Genomic DNA, 21,002 nt, shown 5'->3' with positions numbered 1-21,002 from the left:
CTGCGTATTTGCTGCATTATCTGACAGTAACGAAGCTGTTTGTTGGCGAGAATTGTTTTAAAAACACACGCGAGATAAAAGTACTGTATATAACTGATTTCCTAACTGTTTAAGTGTTCACAGGGGGAAAACAAAAAACAAAAAACAAAAAAATCAATATTTCGTGTTAGGTTTACCCGTATAGATAAAGCGTTGTTGTGAAGGAAATCAGGTGGTAGAGTGTGTAATAGAGGGAATAACGATGCAAAGATGAAGACAAACAGAAGTGCGATAGAGAAGTAATGTGAGATTATAATTAGAGAGAGAGAGAGAGATTGAGGGCGGCAGCAAATATGTGAGGCATATAGTAATGCGCGCGCACACACGCACGCACATCTGATTTTACACAGTTAAGGGAATAAGAGAGACTGTATCTGTCTCTATATATCTAGATACACTAGTGTATCATGTGTAGTTTTCTTATGAGAAGAATCTCAACAAATCAAGCCAATTTGTCATAATTGCCATAATGCAGTTGCTTATCATATCCCTCTTTGTGCAAAAACTCGTATTCTGGAATACACCAAACCGTGGTACCTGCCTACAGGTAAGTACCTACGGGTGCCTACTGGGCAGTTGAGGGCTAGGTGTCTTAGCCGTGAACACAGTACAGTGAACTAAACCACGGAGTAATACCTGCTTACAGTTAGAAGGGCCGAGCCATCATCACGATTACAATAGCAACGACTAAAGCAGCAATGACTATAGAGCTGCGACCCAACGGGGGTAGCCTGTACGTGGTCACTTGATTTGTTAGAAATAACAGTCAAAACCATACCACGCAGTCTCATTAAACACAATTCCTGATGCACAAGACAGAAGCGCTTTTGCCCATAGGTCTGTTAATCAAGTGTGACCTGCAACAAAATAACAAAAGTCGAACTTTGCGGTTGCAGCAGCAGTAACCGCAAAGTCAAACATATTGCAACTATCCTGCCCACGCTATTTATAGAATTATGTTAGACCAATACGGCGGCGCCCACACATCAGTGCTGAACACGTGAAGAACCGCTTCCCCAATGGATGCAGTTATGCATTTGCAATGATAAAAGACGCAGACTTGTCACGTGTAGATAGGACATTCTCAGACAATGTCATTTAGCCTATCTTTGAGAGAATGCCAATGTGTGTGTGTGTGCACGCGTGTATTTGTGTGTCTGTGTAGATTTGTACGCCAATGAGTATATATATATGAACATCACACATACATTTTATTGAAGCTGAAACGACAACACAAGCTGTTACTTAGAGTTTTACGTTAACCGATCGTCAGACAGTTTTATTCACGAATGTAACCGATCATCAGACAGTCGTGAATAAAACTGTCTGATGATCGTTTAACGTGAAACTAAGTAACAGCTTGTGATGTCTTTTCAGTTTCAATAAAGTTCCATTTTACTTTTGGTCTTCGAGTACTATTTCCTCTACCCTGTTTTGACTTTATGTGCTCACACACACACACACACACACACACACACACACACACACACACACACACACACACACAGACTTATGCAACTGGAAAGCTTTATCTTGCGATTGGGTCGGAAAAAACACAACCAGGATGGTTCGTTATTTCACAACAATCTTTACATACACACATGTCGCAGTGCTGAGATTATTCTCTGTTTATACTCAGAGTAATCTTATCACTGCAATAAAAACTGCTCTATTTCCGTATTGCGTACTCTTTTCCTCTTGTTAGGACACTCAGATACACATACACAATATCTATCTCACCCTGCCTCCATCCTTTTCTCCCTTCCCCTCTCCCTACCTCCCTCACTCCTTTCCATATATATCATTCGTACATATATATATGTATGTGTACCTGTATGCATGTGTGTATGCAAGCGTGTATGTACGTCTACGTTTCTATGTATAAACGAAAGAAAAAGTTCTCAATGTAATAAGTTGAGCTCCTATATATTAGTCAGTTGCTTCACTTTATTTTTTATATCTATATATATATATATATGTGTGTGTGTGTGTGTGTGTGTGTGTGTGTGTGTGTGTGTGTGTAGGCGTATTTATATAGCTATAAAGATATATATAATTATCATTATACGCACACACAAAGATACACTGCTGTGGCAATCTCAATAAATATCGAAATATAATGCACATGATTAGAATGTGAAAAGTAATTAAATTTTGCAAATAATTCATTAACCCCTTGACTTGTTTATTACTCTATTTGAAAACTCCATTCCACCTGCCGCATTCCCCCATCTCCTGGGTATGCTATAGAAGAATGGCTTCATAGCATCTCCAGCAATAATCAGCACTGTCTCTACTCACCTTGCGAGATATACCAGCCATATGTATATATGCGCATAGAATATGAACTCATATATGCATAAGTAAAAATCAATGCACTTTTATGCATGTATGTATGTCTATATGTGGGTTTTGATGCTGTGTATAGCTTCACAAGAATTGCATATCATTACCGTAAACGCTATTATAGTTTCCGCTGTTTCTCCAAATCAAATAGTGAACAACTGTTCATTTCAGGGTTTCCGCTATCATTATCGTTATAGATACTATAGTAGCCGGAATTACCTCGTCTACAGCATATTCACTATATCGCAATATATGATTTGCTATCATAAATCTTTAATATCTCTGTAATGCTTCCTTCACTCTTTACCATTTATAAACCTTCACAAATCATTTCTATTCGCATAGAGTAACAGACATTAGATATCACTTGATATAAAATGTAGAATATAATATAAATACGATGTAAATGATATAAATGATTTCTGAATGATGTACCGCCATATCATATTCATTTCTTTGCAAAAATGAGGCAACATTTAGTAACTATCATCAGTTAGTTAAACCATTGGATAAACTTTCTTTCAAACCTTCACAAACCAGTATTGAAATGTTGATGTATCACCATTTTGACATGCAATGCAGATATATTAACACTGGCATAAATGTAACTATATCAGTAGTGTAATATATATATATATATGTGTGTGTGTGTGTGTGTGTGCGTGTGTATGTGTGTGTGTGCATAGATAATCTAACTTCTATGATATAGCATATAGATATGTCACCTATATGATATTATACGTAGGTATAACACAAGAGTGATATGCTATGTAGATTATTATCACTATAATGACAAATTATCCCCTGTGTGCTATCATATGTAATATATATATATATATATATATATATATATATATATATATATATATATATATATATATATATATATATATATATATATTACCATTATGTGATATAATCTGAAAAAGCGTAGCCAATGGGTTAGGCTGTTGGGCTTACGATTATAATGTTGTAGGTTCGATTCCTAATTGAGCAGTACTTTGTATCCTTGAACGAGATGCTTCATTTCATGTTGTTCCAGTCAACTCAACTAAAAATGAATATCAGCTGAGTGATAATGCAGCCTTTTTATCCCTCCAGCTGTTACATCCTGGATATTCCGCTGTGTGAAAAATGGGAGGACCGAGAAGGTGTTTATGTCTGCTGGCCGCGATTACATAGATACCTAAGTGAAGACACCCTATATGTTTATAAATAATCTTCGATTCTGGGTGACGGCTTTGGTTTGTGTGGTACCACGTGTTAAAACTAACCACAGGTTCACGTAGAACGACATCATCGTCGAGTCATTTTGTTTGAGAGAAAAAGAAAACTTCTTCTTTGTTTGAAAGTTTTTTTTCCATCTCTCACCACAACCACAACTGCCTTCACAACCATCACTGCTAATACAACCGCAACAAACACTATCATTAATACTTTCGTTACTACTTCAAACATTACCACCACCACCACCACCACCACCACATTTACAATTAACATCTCTACTATCACTACAACAGCTACCATTAGAACAACTATCACCCCCACTGTACTATCACAACCACACTCACCACCAATACTACCACTGCTACTATCAACATTTAAAGGTCATATAATGTAGGATGGTGAAAAGAAGGCGAAAATTTGGAAGTGGAAATGATGTTAAGAAAGTGAAGGTCAGCTTTCTACCTCAGGCCGTCGGTTGGCACAATGGTCCCAATCGCTCTCAAGCAAAACACGTACTGACACTTGTGTTTTGTTTACAGTTCTGCAGTTGCTATTTCATCCAATTGTTGCAGTTATAAGTTGCAATAGAGGCTTTGCAAAGAAGTGGTAGTGGAAAGTGACTGTGTGTCGGGTGTGCAAATGAAGAGGGCAACGTAATCTAAGAGCCGGGTATGAGTTGCAAGTTAGCAATAGTGGAATCAATACTTGAAGGATGTGTAGAAGACTATACAACCACCACAACCACCAACACCACCACTAACAACAACACCCCAATGTTAATAGGTCAATTACACAAGTATTTCTGTTATTTGTTGAGAAACCTGTTAACCTGACGGAAATTACATTTTCCCAAGCTACTGCCCGAGGCCGTAATCTAAAGACATACATCTTGCGGTGTGTGTGTGTGTGTGTGTGTGTGTGTGTGTGTGTGTGTATGTGTGTGTGTGTTGGAGAATGAGAAAAAGAAAGGTGAAGTGCTGACATTCATGAATTTCCAAAGGGCATTAAACTACATGAAACGAAATGTATGGAAGAGAAAATTTGAATCGAGTCACATGTTAGGTTCAGTCAGAGCTTGATATCATAGTAAGGGACATCTATATACACAAAAGTGTATAAACACTTTCTTTGCTATAGCTGGGTATATATACCCTATGTAAAATGAATTGAGATAAAGACATATACAGTGCCAATTTATACACGTCTGATACCAGCCCTAATCTGTTTTGCTCTCATGAATCAATGAGCACAATTACCAAATGTTGACAATGGAAAGTTTTATATGCGTTTGAATATAATATAATATAATATAATCTATTTATCTCCTTATTTATGCGTAATTTAATTAACAATGTGATATTTCGTCGGATCTTGGTTTATCCAGACTGTCAAAACACCCACCAGTCTATTGACACACACACACACATTTGTGTCTGTGAGGTGTATATATATACATATATATATATAATGCATATATAAATAAACGAAACACACATATCCACGTTTGTACTTTTGTGGGGAGAAGGTTTCAATCGATTGAATCATCTGATATTATTTATTCACTCTTGGCAGGCATAAAATTCCGAGCGGTTCCTTTACTGTAAATATAGATTGTTGACACTGTGAGGGTCATTCAGGGTCACATAGTGTCATACAGTTGCAAGAGAAGAATGTAGCCGATCTTACTGACCCAAATACTTTATTGGTATTCGTAGTATAGATCTCGGAGGTATGGATGATGATGATAATGTTGCTGCTGATGATAATAACTATAATTTTGTTCCTTATTTAAGGCACTAGGCCTAAACTTGTGTGAGAGTGGCACCGCAATAATCTAGTTGCTTGAGTATGATTAAAAAGCATGCAGATAAATACATGATCAAAATCCTTGCTCTTAAAAATGTGAACAACATAGAGAACAAACACATATATATGATGTATAGAAATGTCTGTACACCAGGAAATGCAAAACTAATGTTAAACCACTGCACATACCCAAGGCCAATTCAACTGTTCTAGGTTGTGCAATGAAAGCTCACAATAAAAACAAAACTACGGAATAAAAATAATATTTCTTTTGAATTTTAGTATAAGAGTAAAAATTTTAGGGGAGGCATCAGTCGTGTACATCCACCTCAGTGCACAAATGGTTTTTATTTTATCGATTCCGAAAAATGAAAAGTAAATTTGGTTCCAAATTTTGGGCGCTAGGCCAGAAATGTTTGGTGTTAGTCAATAGCACCGGCCCCAGTACTCGATTGGTACTTTATTTTATTGACCCCGGAAAAATTTGAACTAAGAATGTAATGTGCCGGAAGAAATACTGCTAGGCATTTCTGCCAACCCAACACTCCTATAAATCGTTTCTGATAAAAGTACAAGGATAGAAATTTTATGGGAGGCCTGACAAAGCTTCAACACTCGACCGGTACTTATTATATTCCCCCACGAGGGATACAAAACAAAGTCAACCTTGGTGGGATTCGAACTAAGAACGTAAAGAGCTGGAACAAATGCCGCATAACATTTTATCCAGTACCTTAAGAAACAATAGTGTAGGATATGATTTGCACATTTAGTTATATATTTTCCTAGTTTGATCTCGATTAATGCCGAGATCGATCTTCATAATTCTGGAGTCGATCTCAAAATATTGGCGGAATTAAATCTACCCCTAAAAGAGTTGTGAACGACTTCTATGAATTTAGATGTTACAGATGTTTTTGACTAGCCCCAGGTCAGCACTGATGAAGCAAACAAGGTTAGGGTATTGCTTGTCGTGACTCTCCATTTTATTTTAAAGCATACGGTAACGAAAACTACATTATTTAATGTCTCCTATGAACAAAAGGGATACATGTTTATAAAAAAGGGATATAGAGAATTTTGTCTGTTAGATCTAAAAGGTAGAGTAATCTTGTAGAGGGTTACTTCGATGTCACAGTTTGAGTGTGGGTCACAGAAACAGCGGCATACGGAGTTACAATGTTGCAAGATAATACTCTAACCATTTTGTCTCTCAATAGTAGTAGTAGTAGTAGTAGTAGTAGTAGTAGTAGTAGTAGTAGTAGTAGTAGTAGTAGAAAAGGGTGTTAAGGGCCAAGGAAAAGATGCGGTGTCTTCCGCGTAAATTTCGAATCTCACGACCTGGCAGCGTTTGGGAGAAATGGTCGAAATGCTGCAAAAAAAAAAAAAAAAAGCAACAAGACGTTGTAACAATCATCCAGTTCTCTAGAACTGTAAACGTTACGTGAATGAGAACCCTATAGGGAAGTATGCATCGACTGAAACTGTGTGTTTAAAATGTCACATCTGAAGATGTTTGGAAATGAACAGCATGAAATACAACGATAAACATAAGTGAAAATGAGGTTAAGCAGTGATACACATATAAACAAATGTCGGTTTTAAATTTTAGCACAAGCCCAGCAATTTCAGAGGCGGGGATAAGTCGATTACATCGACCCCAGGACTCAACTGGTACTAAATTTATCGACTCCGAAAAGATAAAAGGAAAAATACCGACTCTAGCGGGATTTGAACTCAGAATGTGAAGTCGTCAGAAATGCCGCTGAGTATACATTTTTTTTTTCCGGCGTGCTAACGATTCTGCCAGCTCACTGCAGACACATAGACAAATATTGAATGAAGTTTGTTATAATACTTACGATTTGTGGTTTTTGTATTTTCCCCATTTCTTTATCTTCTTTTCTCTTAGTTCTCTGTTATAAATTAGTATTGATTTAAAAAAGGAAAATTTGATGTTTCTGTTGTTATAAAGAACAGTCACATTTGTATCGGAATATACATATATATATGTGTATATAATTGTGTGCGTCTATCAATGAATTTATCAATATATATATATATATATATATATATATATGTATATATGAGTAAATATATAGGTTCTGATTGTCCTTTGGAAGGAACACTATACATGAACAGATGTTAGCTTTTGATGATATGTTCTGTGGATCGGCACAATGTGAAAAAGCAAGCAGCAAGCTTGATATTTAGTTAAGATGTGATTACAGCAACAGTACTGCTCCGTTGAATGGCAAATGGTTCTTTCCGTCGTTACTGTCATCGCAGCTCATCTTATAGATTAAGTGACGTCACCATGCACCACTTGCGCGCATGGGCAGGCCAGCTCACTTGCGGAATAAGTCTGTTGGTCATATTTGTGTGTGTGCATGTGTATGTGCGTGTGTGTATGTGCGTGTGCGTGAGTGCTTCTTAGCCATTTTCTTGATGTGTGTATATATACATACATAAAAACATCCATACATACACTCACACACACATGTATGTATATTAGTAACTATGAATTAGTTTTCACTTGGTAAGTAAGAAATATAGGCTTATAAGCCTAGTTACCGCACACACACACACACACACACATATGCACACACGCATACATATGGATTGCGAGCTTGGGGGTGTATATGTGACTGTGCATGAATTGGCAGAGTAATTGGAGCATCGACTAACGCGCCGTGAGTTCGAATTTGACGGGGAGAACTTTACCCTTTATTCTTTTGGGTCGAAAAATAAAGTACCTACGAAGTATCTTTCTCTCGAATAAAGTCACCTTTCGCCAGGCCTGTAGAGGGAGGGCTCGGCTAAATTTTTAAATGCCCAAGATACACCGCATACTCACTACGCCCTTATCATGAACAGAGGGCCTAAAATAAGGTTATATGTATTCGTGAGTGTGTGTATGTATGTATATGAAAGTGTTTGTATTGGAATATATTTACACGAGTGTACATGCAAGCGAATGAGTGTTTGCATGGTCCTTTGTATATATGTATGTATGTATGCATGTATGTATGTATGTATGTATGTATGTATGTATGTATGTATGTATGTATGTATGTATGCATGTACGAATGAGTGTGTGACAATATGTGTGTGTGTATATATATATGTATATAAATATATATTTATATACATGTATATGTAAATGTATATATATGTGCTTATCTATGTGTGTGTGTGTGTGTGTGTGTATGTCTGTACGATATTGTTTTATGGTGAGTATACACCATGCCTTAATGGTATTGTGGTATGTGTGTGTATGCGCGTGCGTGCTTGTTTGTTTGTATGTGTGTATGCATGTGCGTGTTTGTGTGTGTGTGTGTGTGTTCGTGTGGTAATGTTGTACAGGGATGTTATGTGGGAGCGTTTTATGTTTGCGCGCGCGCGTGTGTGTATGTGTGCGTGAGTGCACGTGTGTATGTGTGTGTGCATGTGCGAGTGTGCATGTATGCGTGTGTGCATGTGTGTGTTTGTGCGTGTGTGTATGCATGTGTGTGTATATGTATGTATGTGTGTGTGCGTGTGTGCGTGTGTGTATGTGTGATTGTGCGTGTGTGTCTGCAGGGCCGTCCCAAGGGCATTATAGCTACTCTAACAAAGCAATGCACTGGGGTCCTTCATAAACGTCTGCAACATACATAGATTAACATTAGGGGCTTAGACGTGTGGGTCCCGGGCTAGGGCCAATATGCTTTATGCCTTGATACTTCACAGAGTATTTGGCTAAGAGATAATATTGTGTATCTTAATGTGTGCATATAGGAAGTATGTGTGTGTGTATGTGTATATGTGTGTATGTGTGTGTGTGTATGTGTGTGTATGTCTGTGTGTATGTGTGTGTGTATGTGTGTGCATGTGTATGTGTGTATGTCTGTGTGTATGTGTGTGTGTATGTGTGTGCATGTGTGTGTGTGTGTGTGTGTGTGTGTGTGTGTGTGTGTGTGTGTGTACATATGTTACATGAACAGGATATACATAATTGGGTTGCATGTGCGGGTGTGTTTGTTTATATTACATTGTGTTGTTCGTGTCTGCATGATTATATCATTGTGGAGACTGTGTATGTTGAAATATGTATCATATTACATATCTGTGTAAGGCGGCGAGCTGTCAGAATCGTTACCACGCCGGACAAAATGTTTAGCGACAGTTCTTCCGACTTTACTTTCAGAGTTCAAATGCTGCGCGGGGTCGACTATGCATCTCATCCTTTCGGGGTCGATAAAATAAGTACCAGTTATGCACTGGGGTCGATGTAATCAACTTATTCCCTCCCCCAAACTTGCTGGCCTCGAGCCAAAATTTGAGACCAATATTAATTGTGTAAGGCGTCAAACTGGCAGAGACGTTAGCACGCCAGGCAAAATGCTTCGTGACATAACGTCCGTCCTTACGTTCTGAGATCAAATTCCATTGAGGTCTACTTTGCCTTTTATCTTTCGGGGTCGATAAAATAAATACCAATCCATCAGTGGGGGCGGGGTGAGGGGTCGATGTAATCGACTTAACCATTCCCTCGGAATTGCTGGCCTTCTCCCAAAATTTGAAACTGATATTACGTGTTTGTGTGCATTCGTAGATATGAGCATGTGTGTTTATTGTTGTTTTGTAATGCATTTTGTGCGTATGTGTTTGAGTAAAAAAAAAAAAAAAAGAAATCAGTTGTGCATGTGTGCGTGTATGTGTGCGATGGTGGATTTCCGTCGTTCGACGACTGGGATTCAGTTATTTGATCAAGTGTATGAACGTGTGACGAGTACTCCACAGAAACGTTTGCCCTTAACATAATTCTCAGGTAGCGTGACATAGTTGCGTTTGACGAGAGTGTATTTTTAAAAATTAATTTGTACAGTTCAATCGGGTGGCTTCTCCACAGTTTCCTTTTACCTACAATTCCTCACAAGGTATGAGTCGAACAGAAAAGCTACAGAAAATAACATCTGCCCTTCACGTCATGCAGTGGGCTCGAACCCGTGACCTCGAGGTTGCGTAACGACGAAACGAACTTTTTAAACACTCGACTAAACAGTGCCTACTCACACACACACACACACACACACTTATACACACACACACTGTAGACGCACAATTTGCTACCAAGTGGTTTTGGGCTCGGTCACACTGCACGCACCTTGGGCAAGTGTCTTCTACAATAACTTCAAGTCGACATTGGTGGACGGAAGCTGTATTGAAGCACGTCGCGTATATATATATATATATATATATATATATATATATATATATATGTATATATATATATATATATATATATATATATATATATATATATATATATATATATATATATATATATATATATATATATATATATATATATATATATATATATATATATATATATATATATATATATATATATATATATATATATATATATATATATATATATATATATATATATATATATATATATATATATGAAGTCATGGCTGTGTGCTAAGAGTTTGCTTCCCAATCACATGGTTTCGGGTTCAGTCCCACTGCGCGCTATCTTCGGCGAATGTCTTCTATATTAATCTCGGACCGACCAAAAACTTGTGAGTGAATTTGGTAGACAGAAACTAAAAGAAGCCTGTCGTATATATATATATATATATATATATATATATATACGAATGTGTGTGATTTTGTGTCTCTGTTTGTTTCCACTACCGTTTGATAACCGGTGTTAGTATGTTTACGCCCCGGTAACTTTGCTGTTCGGCAAAAGATTACAAGACTTAAAAAGAAGACGTACCGGGGTCGATTCATTAGACAGCATGCCCGCAGTCCAGCAACAGAAACAATTAACAAATAAAAGAATCAATGTTGAGATCACCGGTTCGATCCCATATCACTGTATCTAAGCTAAGTTTTATTTTCCTACAGTTTCGGATCGACCCACGCAGTGTGAGGTTAAATGAGTTGAAGGAAACTGTTAATACCCGTTGGGTACTTTGTACACGCAGTTCAAACAAGGTGTGCAAGCCTTGTCAAACGAGTCACGTTGATTCCAGCTGAGAATTCCATTAAGGGTACACGTGTCTATGAAATTCCCTTACGCCAAGGATACACGTGTCTGTTGAATACCCAGATCATATATGACAATTCAATGAGTCAGAATCCACAGTTCGATGGATAAACAGCCGAAAACACATGTAAGAAAATTCTGATCGCGATCTGCTTATTTCACATCTATCTATCTATCTATCTATCTATCTATCTATCTATCTATCTATCTATCTATCTATCTATCTGCCGATACATACATACATACACACCTACATGTGTGTGTGTGTGTGTATAAACACACACACACATATATATATGTATGTATATACATACAGGCATACATATAATACATATATATATCTAATTTATATACATATAGATTGCATATATGCGTACGTACATATATATAAACACGCACATACACAGATACATACATGCATACTTACATTCATAAATGCATATCCATGTATATACAATATATATACAATATATATATATATATATACATATATGTCGTTTGTGTGCGTGCGTTTGTGTGTGTGTGTGTGTGTATGTTCGCTTCTCCGTAAGTATATTCCTGCGACTATATGTGCATGTCACCGCCGTGTCGTGTATGCAGTGTCAGATATGCATGAGTGTGGTATTTTGTCTTGATCAAACAGACTGGTATTCTACCCATGACTGTCCCGTCTTGTTTTCACGTAAAGTGTATCAACAATATTATCTAATATGTCCTCACGTTTTTTTTTTTTAAAACAGACGTGAATTAGTTGGTGTGTGGAGCGTATTTGGCTGCGATTTCTAGCAGTTTCAGCAATAATGATCAGGATCCCTTTTTGTACGGAGGATGTAGAGTAGCATAGGTATGTGAATGTGTATGCATATATGTGTGTGTTTGCGTGTGTATACGTGTGTGCCTAAACATGTATGTAAAGGCGGCGAGTTGGCAGAAATGTTAGCACGCCGGGCGAAATGCTTAGCGGTATTTCGTCTGCCGTTACGTTCTGAGTTCAAATTCCGCCGAGGTCGACTTTACCTTTCATCCTTTCAGGGTCGATAAATTAAGTACCAGTTACGCACTGGGATCGATGTAATCGACTTAATCCCTTTGTCTGTCCTTGTTTGTCCCCTCCATGTTTAGCCCCTTGTGGGCAATAAATAGATGATAAACGTGTATGTATATTCATACGTGTATGTGTGTATGCGTTCAAATGAGATATGGTGATTTTGATCTTCTAAAGAGAATTATATGTGTGCGTATGTAAAATGCTCTTTACAAAGGCATAGAAGCAGACAATGTAATATAAGAGTTTTAAACTATTCTTTTACCCTTTATTCTTTTATTCTTCATACGTTTCCGCCCAAAGGCTGTGGCCATGCTGGGACATCGCCAGTGCAATCACCTTTACAATGGCCGTTCTTATGCAATTGGCTTTTGGTGAAGGAGGGAGTTCAACCAAAACATTGACAGAGAACGTTCTGTAGAGTGGTTAAATATGTTTGTTGTGTCAAAAGTTGAGTCTCCACTTAGTTTCGCTTCTGGCGACGCTGTATCAAATATATATATATATATAAGGAAAACAGAAAATGGGGATAAAATTGATGAATGGCAATTGATTTTCACCAATTATTATTTATTAATTAATCATAAAAAGACAGAATCTCAACTTACAGCCGTTTCTGTTAACCGCCACAATAATGATAATAATAATAATAATCATTGTAAGTAATGATCAAATATAAATGATCAAATAGAGGTAATACACCATTTTATTCATTTGGATACAAATATCCCTTAGACGGTTGTTATAACTTCTAAGTTAATTCACCATTCTATATATATATATATATATATAGATAGATAGATATAAACGTATATATATATATATATATATATATATATATATATACATACATACACACACATAGAAACATACATATATATATACATATGTATACATACACATATATATACAATGTATATGCATATATCTATACACATGTATACATATATAGACATATATATGTCTATATATGTATATATATACCTATATATATATATACATATATACATATATATACGTATATATATATATATATATATATATATAATATATATATATATATATATATATATATATATATATATACATACATACATACATACATAATGCATACGTACACACACACCCATACATACATCCATATCTATCTGTCTGTCTGTCTATCTATCTATCTATCTATCTATCTAAACAGCAGTAAAACTTTTGTCTTTACACCACTAAACCGGTGCCAAATGTTGTCTTGACCTTCGACGTAACACAGCTGTTGTTTTAATGATGGGGAGCGAACTATTGATCCTTAGGTTAGTCATTTGACACCCGACTCTATCAAACTGAAACCTTCGTAAAAGTGTTTGGTAATAGGCCAAGTCAGCAGAGGGACCAGTGTGGGCTAAATTTCTTGATAAGCAATTCATCCAGTTTTCACACCGCTTCCTACTGCGGCTGAGATTAGTAGAATAGTTAGAGAAGGAAGAAGTTAAAATCTCATATTCTTTATTCGAGGGCAAACTATACCTGGAGCTTCTAATAGTAAAGGGACAAGTCTAGGCGGCGATTTGGCAGAATCGTTAGCACGCCGGGCAAAACGCTTAGTGGCATTTCGTCCGTCTTTATGTTTTGAGTTCAAATGCCGCTGGTGTCGACTTTGTACTTTCATCCTTTAGGGGTTTATCAAATAAGTACCAGTTGGACACTGGGGTTGATTTAATTGACTTAGCCCTTCCTCAGAAATCGCTGGCCCTGTGCTGCCAAAAATTGAAACTAATATTAAAGGGACAAATATAGGGCGTTGAGTTGGCAGAATCATTAGCATGCCGTGCAAAACGCTAAGTGGCATTTTGTCTGTCTTTATGTTCTGAGTTCGAATTTGCAACAACAACTACAACACCAGCCTACGGGTTTGTGCACACAGCTTTGTCGATATCGCTTCCAATAAAGAAATCTTGGCAACAGACATTGTCTGGTTAGAGAAAAAAGTTTGGCAGTGATGGGTCACAAAGGAGTACGTCATCTTGCTCAAGGAATTTGCCCAAGAGTGGACAAGGTAAAAAAATGAAAAACCCCACCCTTGTGAAGGAAGGCAGGACTTTTTATACCTTTTTGAAAGATGAACTGAAAGAAGTCCTGGCCGATGAGTGGATGGATATAATTTCTATCGGTCAGTGTGAGGCGTATATTAGTGTTTGCCTTGATTACAAGTTCAAAACCGAAACTAAATGTCAGAGATAGTATGATGCACACCTGTCCAATACATTGGTCTATGTAGTCCAGGTGTACAGTCAGATGCATTGGCGGCAAAACTGACCCAGTACTTGTTGTCATGTCTGTGTCGATCTTGTCTTCTATAATATATATATATCTAGGACTAGGGCGGCGAACTGGCAGAAACGTTAGCACGCCGGGCGAAATGCTTAGCGGTATTTCGTCTGCCGTTACGTTCTGAGTTCGAATTCCGCCGTGGTCGACTTTCCCTTTCATCCTTTCGGGGTCGATAAATTAAGTACCATTTACGCACTGGTGTCGATGTCATCGACTTAATACCTTTGTCTGTTTTTGTTTGTCCCCCCTATGTTTAGCCCCTTGTGGGCAATAACGAAATAGGTATTTCGTCTGTCTTTCATTCTGAGTTCAAATTCCGCTGAGGTCGACTTTGCCTTTCGTCCTTTCGGGGTCGATAAATTAAGTACCAGTTGTGTACTGGGGTCGATCTAATCGACTGGCCCCCCCTTCCCGAAAATTTCAGGCCTTGTACCTAGAGTAGAAAAGAATAGGTATCTAGGACTACACCGTCCATTGTGACCCTACTTTCTCATAAGCTGATAGGGTTGCTATTTCTGGCAAATTTTGTGGCCTCCTACAGGTTTTGATCGTTGGCTTGTTGGCGATGTTAACAGTGACAGTGATGATGATGATGATGATCGGGCCGTATTGTTATTGCCTACCTTGTATTTATTCTGCTGACTGCAGTTGCTATGACACCGATGTTTTGACACCGGTGCTGATAATAACAACGGTTGTTGATGTTGTTCATATTGTTATGGCGACGTTGTTTTGGTGACTGTATTTGACACAGCCTACAGTTAATTGTTGCTTTGCTATTGTTGGTGATGCTGATAATGATGATGATGATGATGTTGCTGTGGTTGCAGGTCTTGTTGATGTTGCTGCAGTTTATTTTTGCAGTTGTTGTTTAGATTAAGGTCAACTCTGAACGAACTGGATCTGAAGGGCACATCAGCCGTGACCATCCTGTATTTTTAATTATACATATCATTACCTTTATTATGCAATATCTATTTCTTCTTTTTAAGGGGTGAAATTATGATTCAAGAGAGATTTAGCTGCTATTTCTAGCAAACCGAGTGACCGGCTATAGACCCCTTCGAATTGTGTTATTGCTACTGATGTTTTCTTTTCGATATTGTTTTATTTTTGTTGTTGTTGTTTTTATTCTTGTTGTTTCTGTAGTGTCAAACCAGCTATGACCCGGCAAAGTTTACCATCAAGTAGGTATTCGAACTAAAGATCTAGATTCGATCCATAAACCCCCATATTTCTGACTATAGTATCCATTGTCGTAGCTATTGTTGTTGTTGTTGGCACTCCGTCGCTTACGACGTCGAGGGTTCCAGTTGATCCGATCGACGGAACAGCCTGCTCGTGAAATTAACGTGCAAGTGGCTGAGCACTCCACAGACACGTGTACTCTTAACGTAGTTCTCAGGGGATATCCAGCGTGACACAGTGTGACAAGGCTGACCCTTTGAATTACAGACACAACAGAAACAGGAAGTAAGAGAGAGAAAGTTGTGGTGAAAGAGTACAGCAGGGTTCGCTACCATCCCCTGCCGGAGCCTCGTGGAGCTTTTAGGTGTTTTCGCTCAATAAACACTCACAACGCCCGGTCTGGGAATCGAAACCGCGATCCTATGACCGCGAGTCCGCTGCCCTAACCACTGGGCCATTGCGCCTCCACCGTAGCTATTGTAAAAGTTGTTAATTCTATCGTTCTTTATAGCTGCGATTCAATTCTCGTCAAGGTCCCTTTTGTCCTTCATCCTACCGAGGTCAATAAATTACAATGTCGCAGGAATCAATTTCATCAATAACTCACCCCCACCTAAACCTGTGATGCCGTGTTTTATTATTCTTGTTATTTTTATTGGTATTCTTAATGGCGAATCTTGTGGCCATCATTACTGTCATCCTTGTTGTCGTCGTCGATGTTGTCGCTGTTGTCCAGATTCGTTATTGCATGTAACGCTATCGTGTAACACGAGGCACCGGCATTTCGTTGGTTCTGCACACGTGTGCAACAGTCTTGCACGTGATCCTCATTAGTTGCACATTTAATTCACTTTAGCATTCCTATTGAAGAATAACTTCAAAGAAACAGCAGCCAAATCACTTTTAAAACACACTTTGCGACTTTAAAATAAAAACAAAAAAGGGGAAAAGGACATACTGGATGATGTAAGGTTAGGTAGTATACTATGTTTGAACTTTAGACAGGACGGTCATGGTTGGAACACTGATGATCATTGGTCAAGATAAACTGTGATCTGGAGTTAAATATCTCCAACATGACCACCACAATCAGAACCGCTTTTTCTTCTTCTTCTTCTTCTTCTTCTTCTTCTTCTTCTTCTTCTTCTTCTTCTTCTTCTTTCTCTTATTTTTCTTCTTTCTCTTCTTCTTCTTCTTCTTCTTCTTCTTCTTCTTCTTCTTCTTCTTCTTTCTCTTCTTTTTCTTCTTTCTCTTCTTTTTCTTCTTCCCCTTCTTTTCACCCTCACCTTCTTTCTCTTCTTTCCTTCTTCACCTTCCTCTCCTCCCTTCCCTCCTCCACCCCTCCTCATCTCCCTCCTTTTCCCTCTTCATCTCCCTCCTTTTCCCTCTTCATCTCCTTCCTTTTCCCTCTTCATCTCCCTCCTTCTCCCCCCTCCCCCTCCTTCTCCTGCTTCTCCTGCTTCTCCTCCTCCTCTCCTCCTTCTCCTACTCTCCTCCCTCTCCCTGTCCCCCCTCCGCCTCCACTCCTCCTCCCTCTTCATCTCTTAATCGTCTTCAATATTAGAATAATAATTATAACAACAACAACAACAACAACAACAGCAGCAGCAGCAACAACAACAACAACAACAACAACAACAACAACAACAACAACAACAACAAAAGCAGCAATGTCAATGCAATATATTTCCCTAATTGCCAATAACAGCCACTTTGCTTGGCTATTGATTGCTATAATACGTGCGCACGCACGCACGCACGCACGCACGCACACACACCACACACACAGAGACGCACGCACACACACACAGACGCACGCACACACAGAATATACAAACACAAGCACGCAAGTACACACTCACACACAACAGCACACGCATTCGCACGCATTCGCACGCATTCGCACGCATTCGCACGCACATACATACACGCAAATGTATAAACACTAATGCAAACACATACACATACATGCAAATACATACAGCCCCACAAGCTCATACACACACTAGTACACGCTCTCACATCCACTCATGCATAGACATAAACACGTGCATGCACAGAAACACGCACGTACGTATACACACACACATTGCAAGCACACGTCCACCACATCCAAACATCCGCACACATACACTGCATAAACGCACGCGCATTGATACACACATATACATACACAAAGAACATTGATACACAAATCAACATGGAATCCCCTACGTGACCGCTGAAAGACAGAAATATCCGCCAGATGTCCTTCATATAGCATTGCACCGTCTTCATAAATAGTGTGACACGTTTTCTGACAAATATAAAAGGAAAAAGAAAAACAGAAGCAAAATCTCTGGATGATCACAGCTGTTTGAACTTTAGACAGGACGGTCATGGTTGGAACACTGATGATCATTGGTCAAGATAAACTGTGATCTGGAGTTAAATATCTCCAACATGACCACCACAATCAGAACCGCTTCTTCTTCTTCTTCTTCTTCTTCTTCTTCTTCTTCTTCTTCTTCTTCTTCTTCTTCTTCTTCTTCTTCTTCTTCTTCTTCTTCTTCTTCTTCTTCTTCTTCTTCTTCTTCTTCTTCTTCTTCTTCTTTCTCTTACGTATGGAAACAAGTCAGCTATATATACTCATTTACGTGCACACACACACACACACACACACACACACACACACACACACACACACACTGAGCAGTAAACGCATACATGGTCACATGTATATACTCAGATGTACAGAGATATTAAGATATTTACATATGTACATGCACAAATACAGATACTCACACTCCCACACAAACACCACACACATATGCACGCATGTATGCACTCACTCATGTATATACATACATGTCAGTATATATATGTTAGAGGTAAGGGACAACAAAAACCAAGGCACGACGAGTATCTCAAGTCGTATATAATAATTTGATTAGGGCAAGGTGAATTTGAAGTCTTACAACTGTTTCTGGGATATCTCAAGTGATAGGCTAGCATGTCCGTACACTGGGTATTCTGTCATCAGAGACAAGTGAGTATGGATGAAAGTTCTAGACAGGGAAATCCACAGTTTATAAGGAATAAAGTAGAAGAATAAAGAGTAAAAGTAGATAGAGGAATACAGTCAGGAGAATAAAGTTCACAGTTCATCTTCTTTCAGAGGCTATGGAGGTTGGTCCTTACTTCCGTGAAGGTAAAGGCCCTTAGGTAAATCCCAGGTAAATCCAGATAGTATTCTGGGAGTATTTTGAATGATGCGTCCATTACTTCAGCGTGAACGCATCATTCAAAATACTGCCTGGATTTACCTGGGATTATACCTAAGGGCCTTTACCTTCACGGAAGTACGGACCAGCCTCCATAGTATCTGGAAGAAGATGAACTGTGAACTTTATTCTCCTGTCTGTATTCCTCTATCTACTTTTACTCTTTATTCTTCTACTTTATTCCTTATAAACTGTGGATTTCCCTGTCTAGAACATTCATAATACTCATCTTGTCTCTGATGATGGGATACCCAGTGTACGGACATGCTAGCCTATCACTTGAGATATCCCAGAAACAGCTGTAAGACTTCACGTTCACCTTACCTTAATCAAATTATTATAAATGACTTGAGATACTCGTCCTGCCTTGGTTTTTGTTTTCTTTTTTCTCTAATATATATTTTGCTAACAGGGCATGCCGGGCGAAATGCTTAGTGGTATTTCGTCTGCCGTTACGTTCTGAGTTCAAATTCTGCCGAGATTGACTTTGCCTTTCATCCTTTGGGAGTCGATTAAATAAGTACCAGTTACGCACTGGGGTCGATGTAATCGACTTAATCTCTTTGTCCTTGTTTGTCTCCTCTATGTTTAGCCCCCTGTGGGCAGTAAAGAAATAAATATATACCTGCTAACACGGAAGCCTAATACGGGCCCCTAGCGCCAGCCTTAGCTGTGAAATTGGAACCTATCGGATGACCAATTATAGCATTAAGCGACATATTCGTTTAGATCACCACTGAACTAAACCCCTCATATATATATTATTATGATTGACCGTTGACTGAACACTATTCAATTTTTTTTCTCCGTGTTTTTCTCCTTGTCTCCGTATTCTTTCTATTGAAGAGCGTAGCTCGAAACGTCAAAGACTTTCCGTATTCCCGAGCGTCATACTAATACATCCTTTTGTTATTTACACCACCTGTCCTCGTCTGTTGTTGTTTTTTCGTACATTCTCCCATATATATATATATATATATATATATATATATATATATATATATATATATATATATATATATATATATATATATATATGTATATGTATATATGGCCAGCATGGCCACAGTCAAATGACTGAAACAAGTAAAAGAGTAAAAGAGAGGGAGAGAGTAAAGAGTATATATATATATATATATATATATATATATATATATATATACCCACAACGATGTATTCATGTATAACTTCCGGCATGTAGGCGAATGCTTATAAATACATAGGCATGCAGATTCACACCTGCACGTACATACACAAGACCATAAATACATGCATGTGTGCATGTGTGAGTGTGTAGATACAAACATACTCACATATATACAGATACATACATGGACTCATACATAAGTACCTTCCGCTCATCTGTCCAGTTTTCAATAATATTTGGACAAATCCGGATAATATTTGATGTTTCCGTGTTTCTTCTGGTTTGATTCTGGTATCCTACATCCGTCATCTTGTTCAGTCTGTATTTATATGGTCAGTTTGCACTGGACATTTTTAAAAGATATTACTGTTGTAAGAATCATTCCAACATGCAAATTCCAAGTGATGCTCTTGTCACGTGTCACCTACTTCAGAGTCACGTTTTCTTAATTAACCGCCTGGTTATTTCTTATCATCGGCAGGACTTGGTGTAAGGGAAGAGAATGTATAATTATAATAATAGTTATTATTGGTTTCAAATTTTGGTACAAAACCATCAAAGTGAGAAGCGGCG

The 21,002-nt window shown here is 38.1% G+C and overlaps 1 protein-coding gene across 1 annotated transcript in view; it reads right to left on the bottom strand.

Annotated features, from left to right (window-relative positions):
• The window catches only part of LOC106874082 (neuroepithelial cell-transforming gene 1 protein), a 29,939-nt gene extending 9,201 nt beyond the window's left edge, over positions 1–20,738 (bottom strand). The window contains exons 1-2 of the mRNA XM_089338976.1: positions 20,634–20,738; positions 18,193–18,315 (exon numbers count right to left, since the gene is read on the bottom strand). Coding sequence (XP_089195102.1) covers positions 18,193–18,315; positions 20,634–20,738 — 228 coding nt within the window. The remainder of the gene's footprint in view (positions 1–18,192; positions 18,316–20,633) is intronic.
• Between the last annotated feature and the right edge of the window lie 264 nt (positions 20,739–21,002).

This window comes from Octopus bimaculoides, chromosome 2 (genome assembly GCF_046866305.1).
Source record: "Octopus bimaculoides isolate indiv1 chromosome 2, ASM4686630v1, whole genome shotgun sequence".
NCBI lineage: Eukaryota > Metazoa > Mollusca > Cephalopoda > Octopoda > Octopodidae > Octopus > Octopus bimaculoides.
This window is presented reverse-complemented; position numbering and strand designations above follow the sequence as displayed.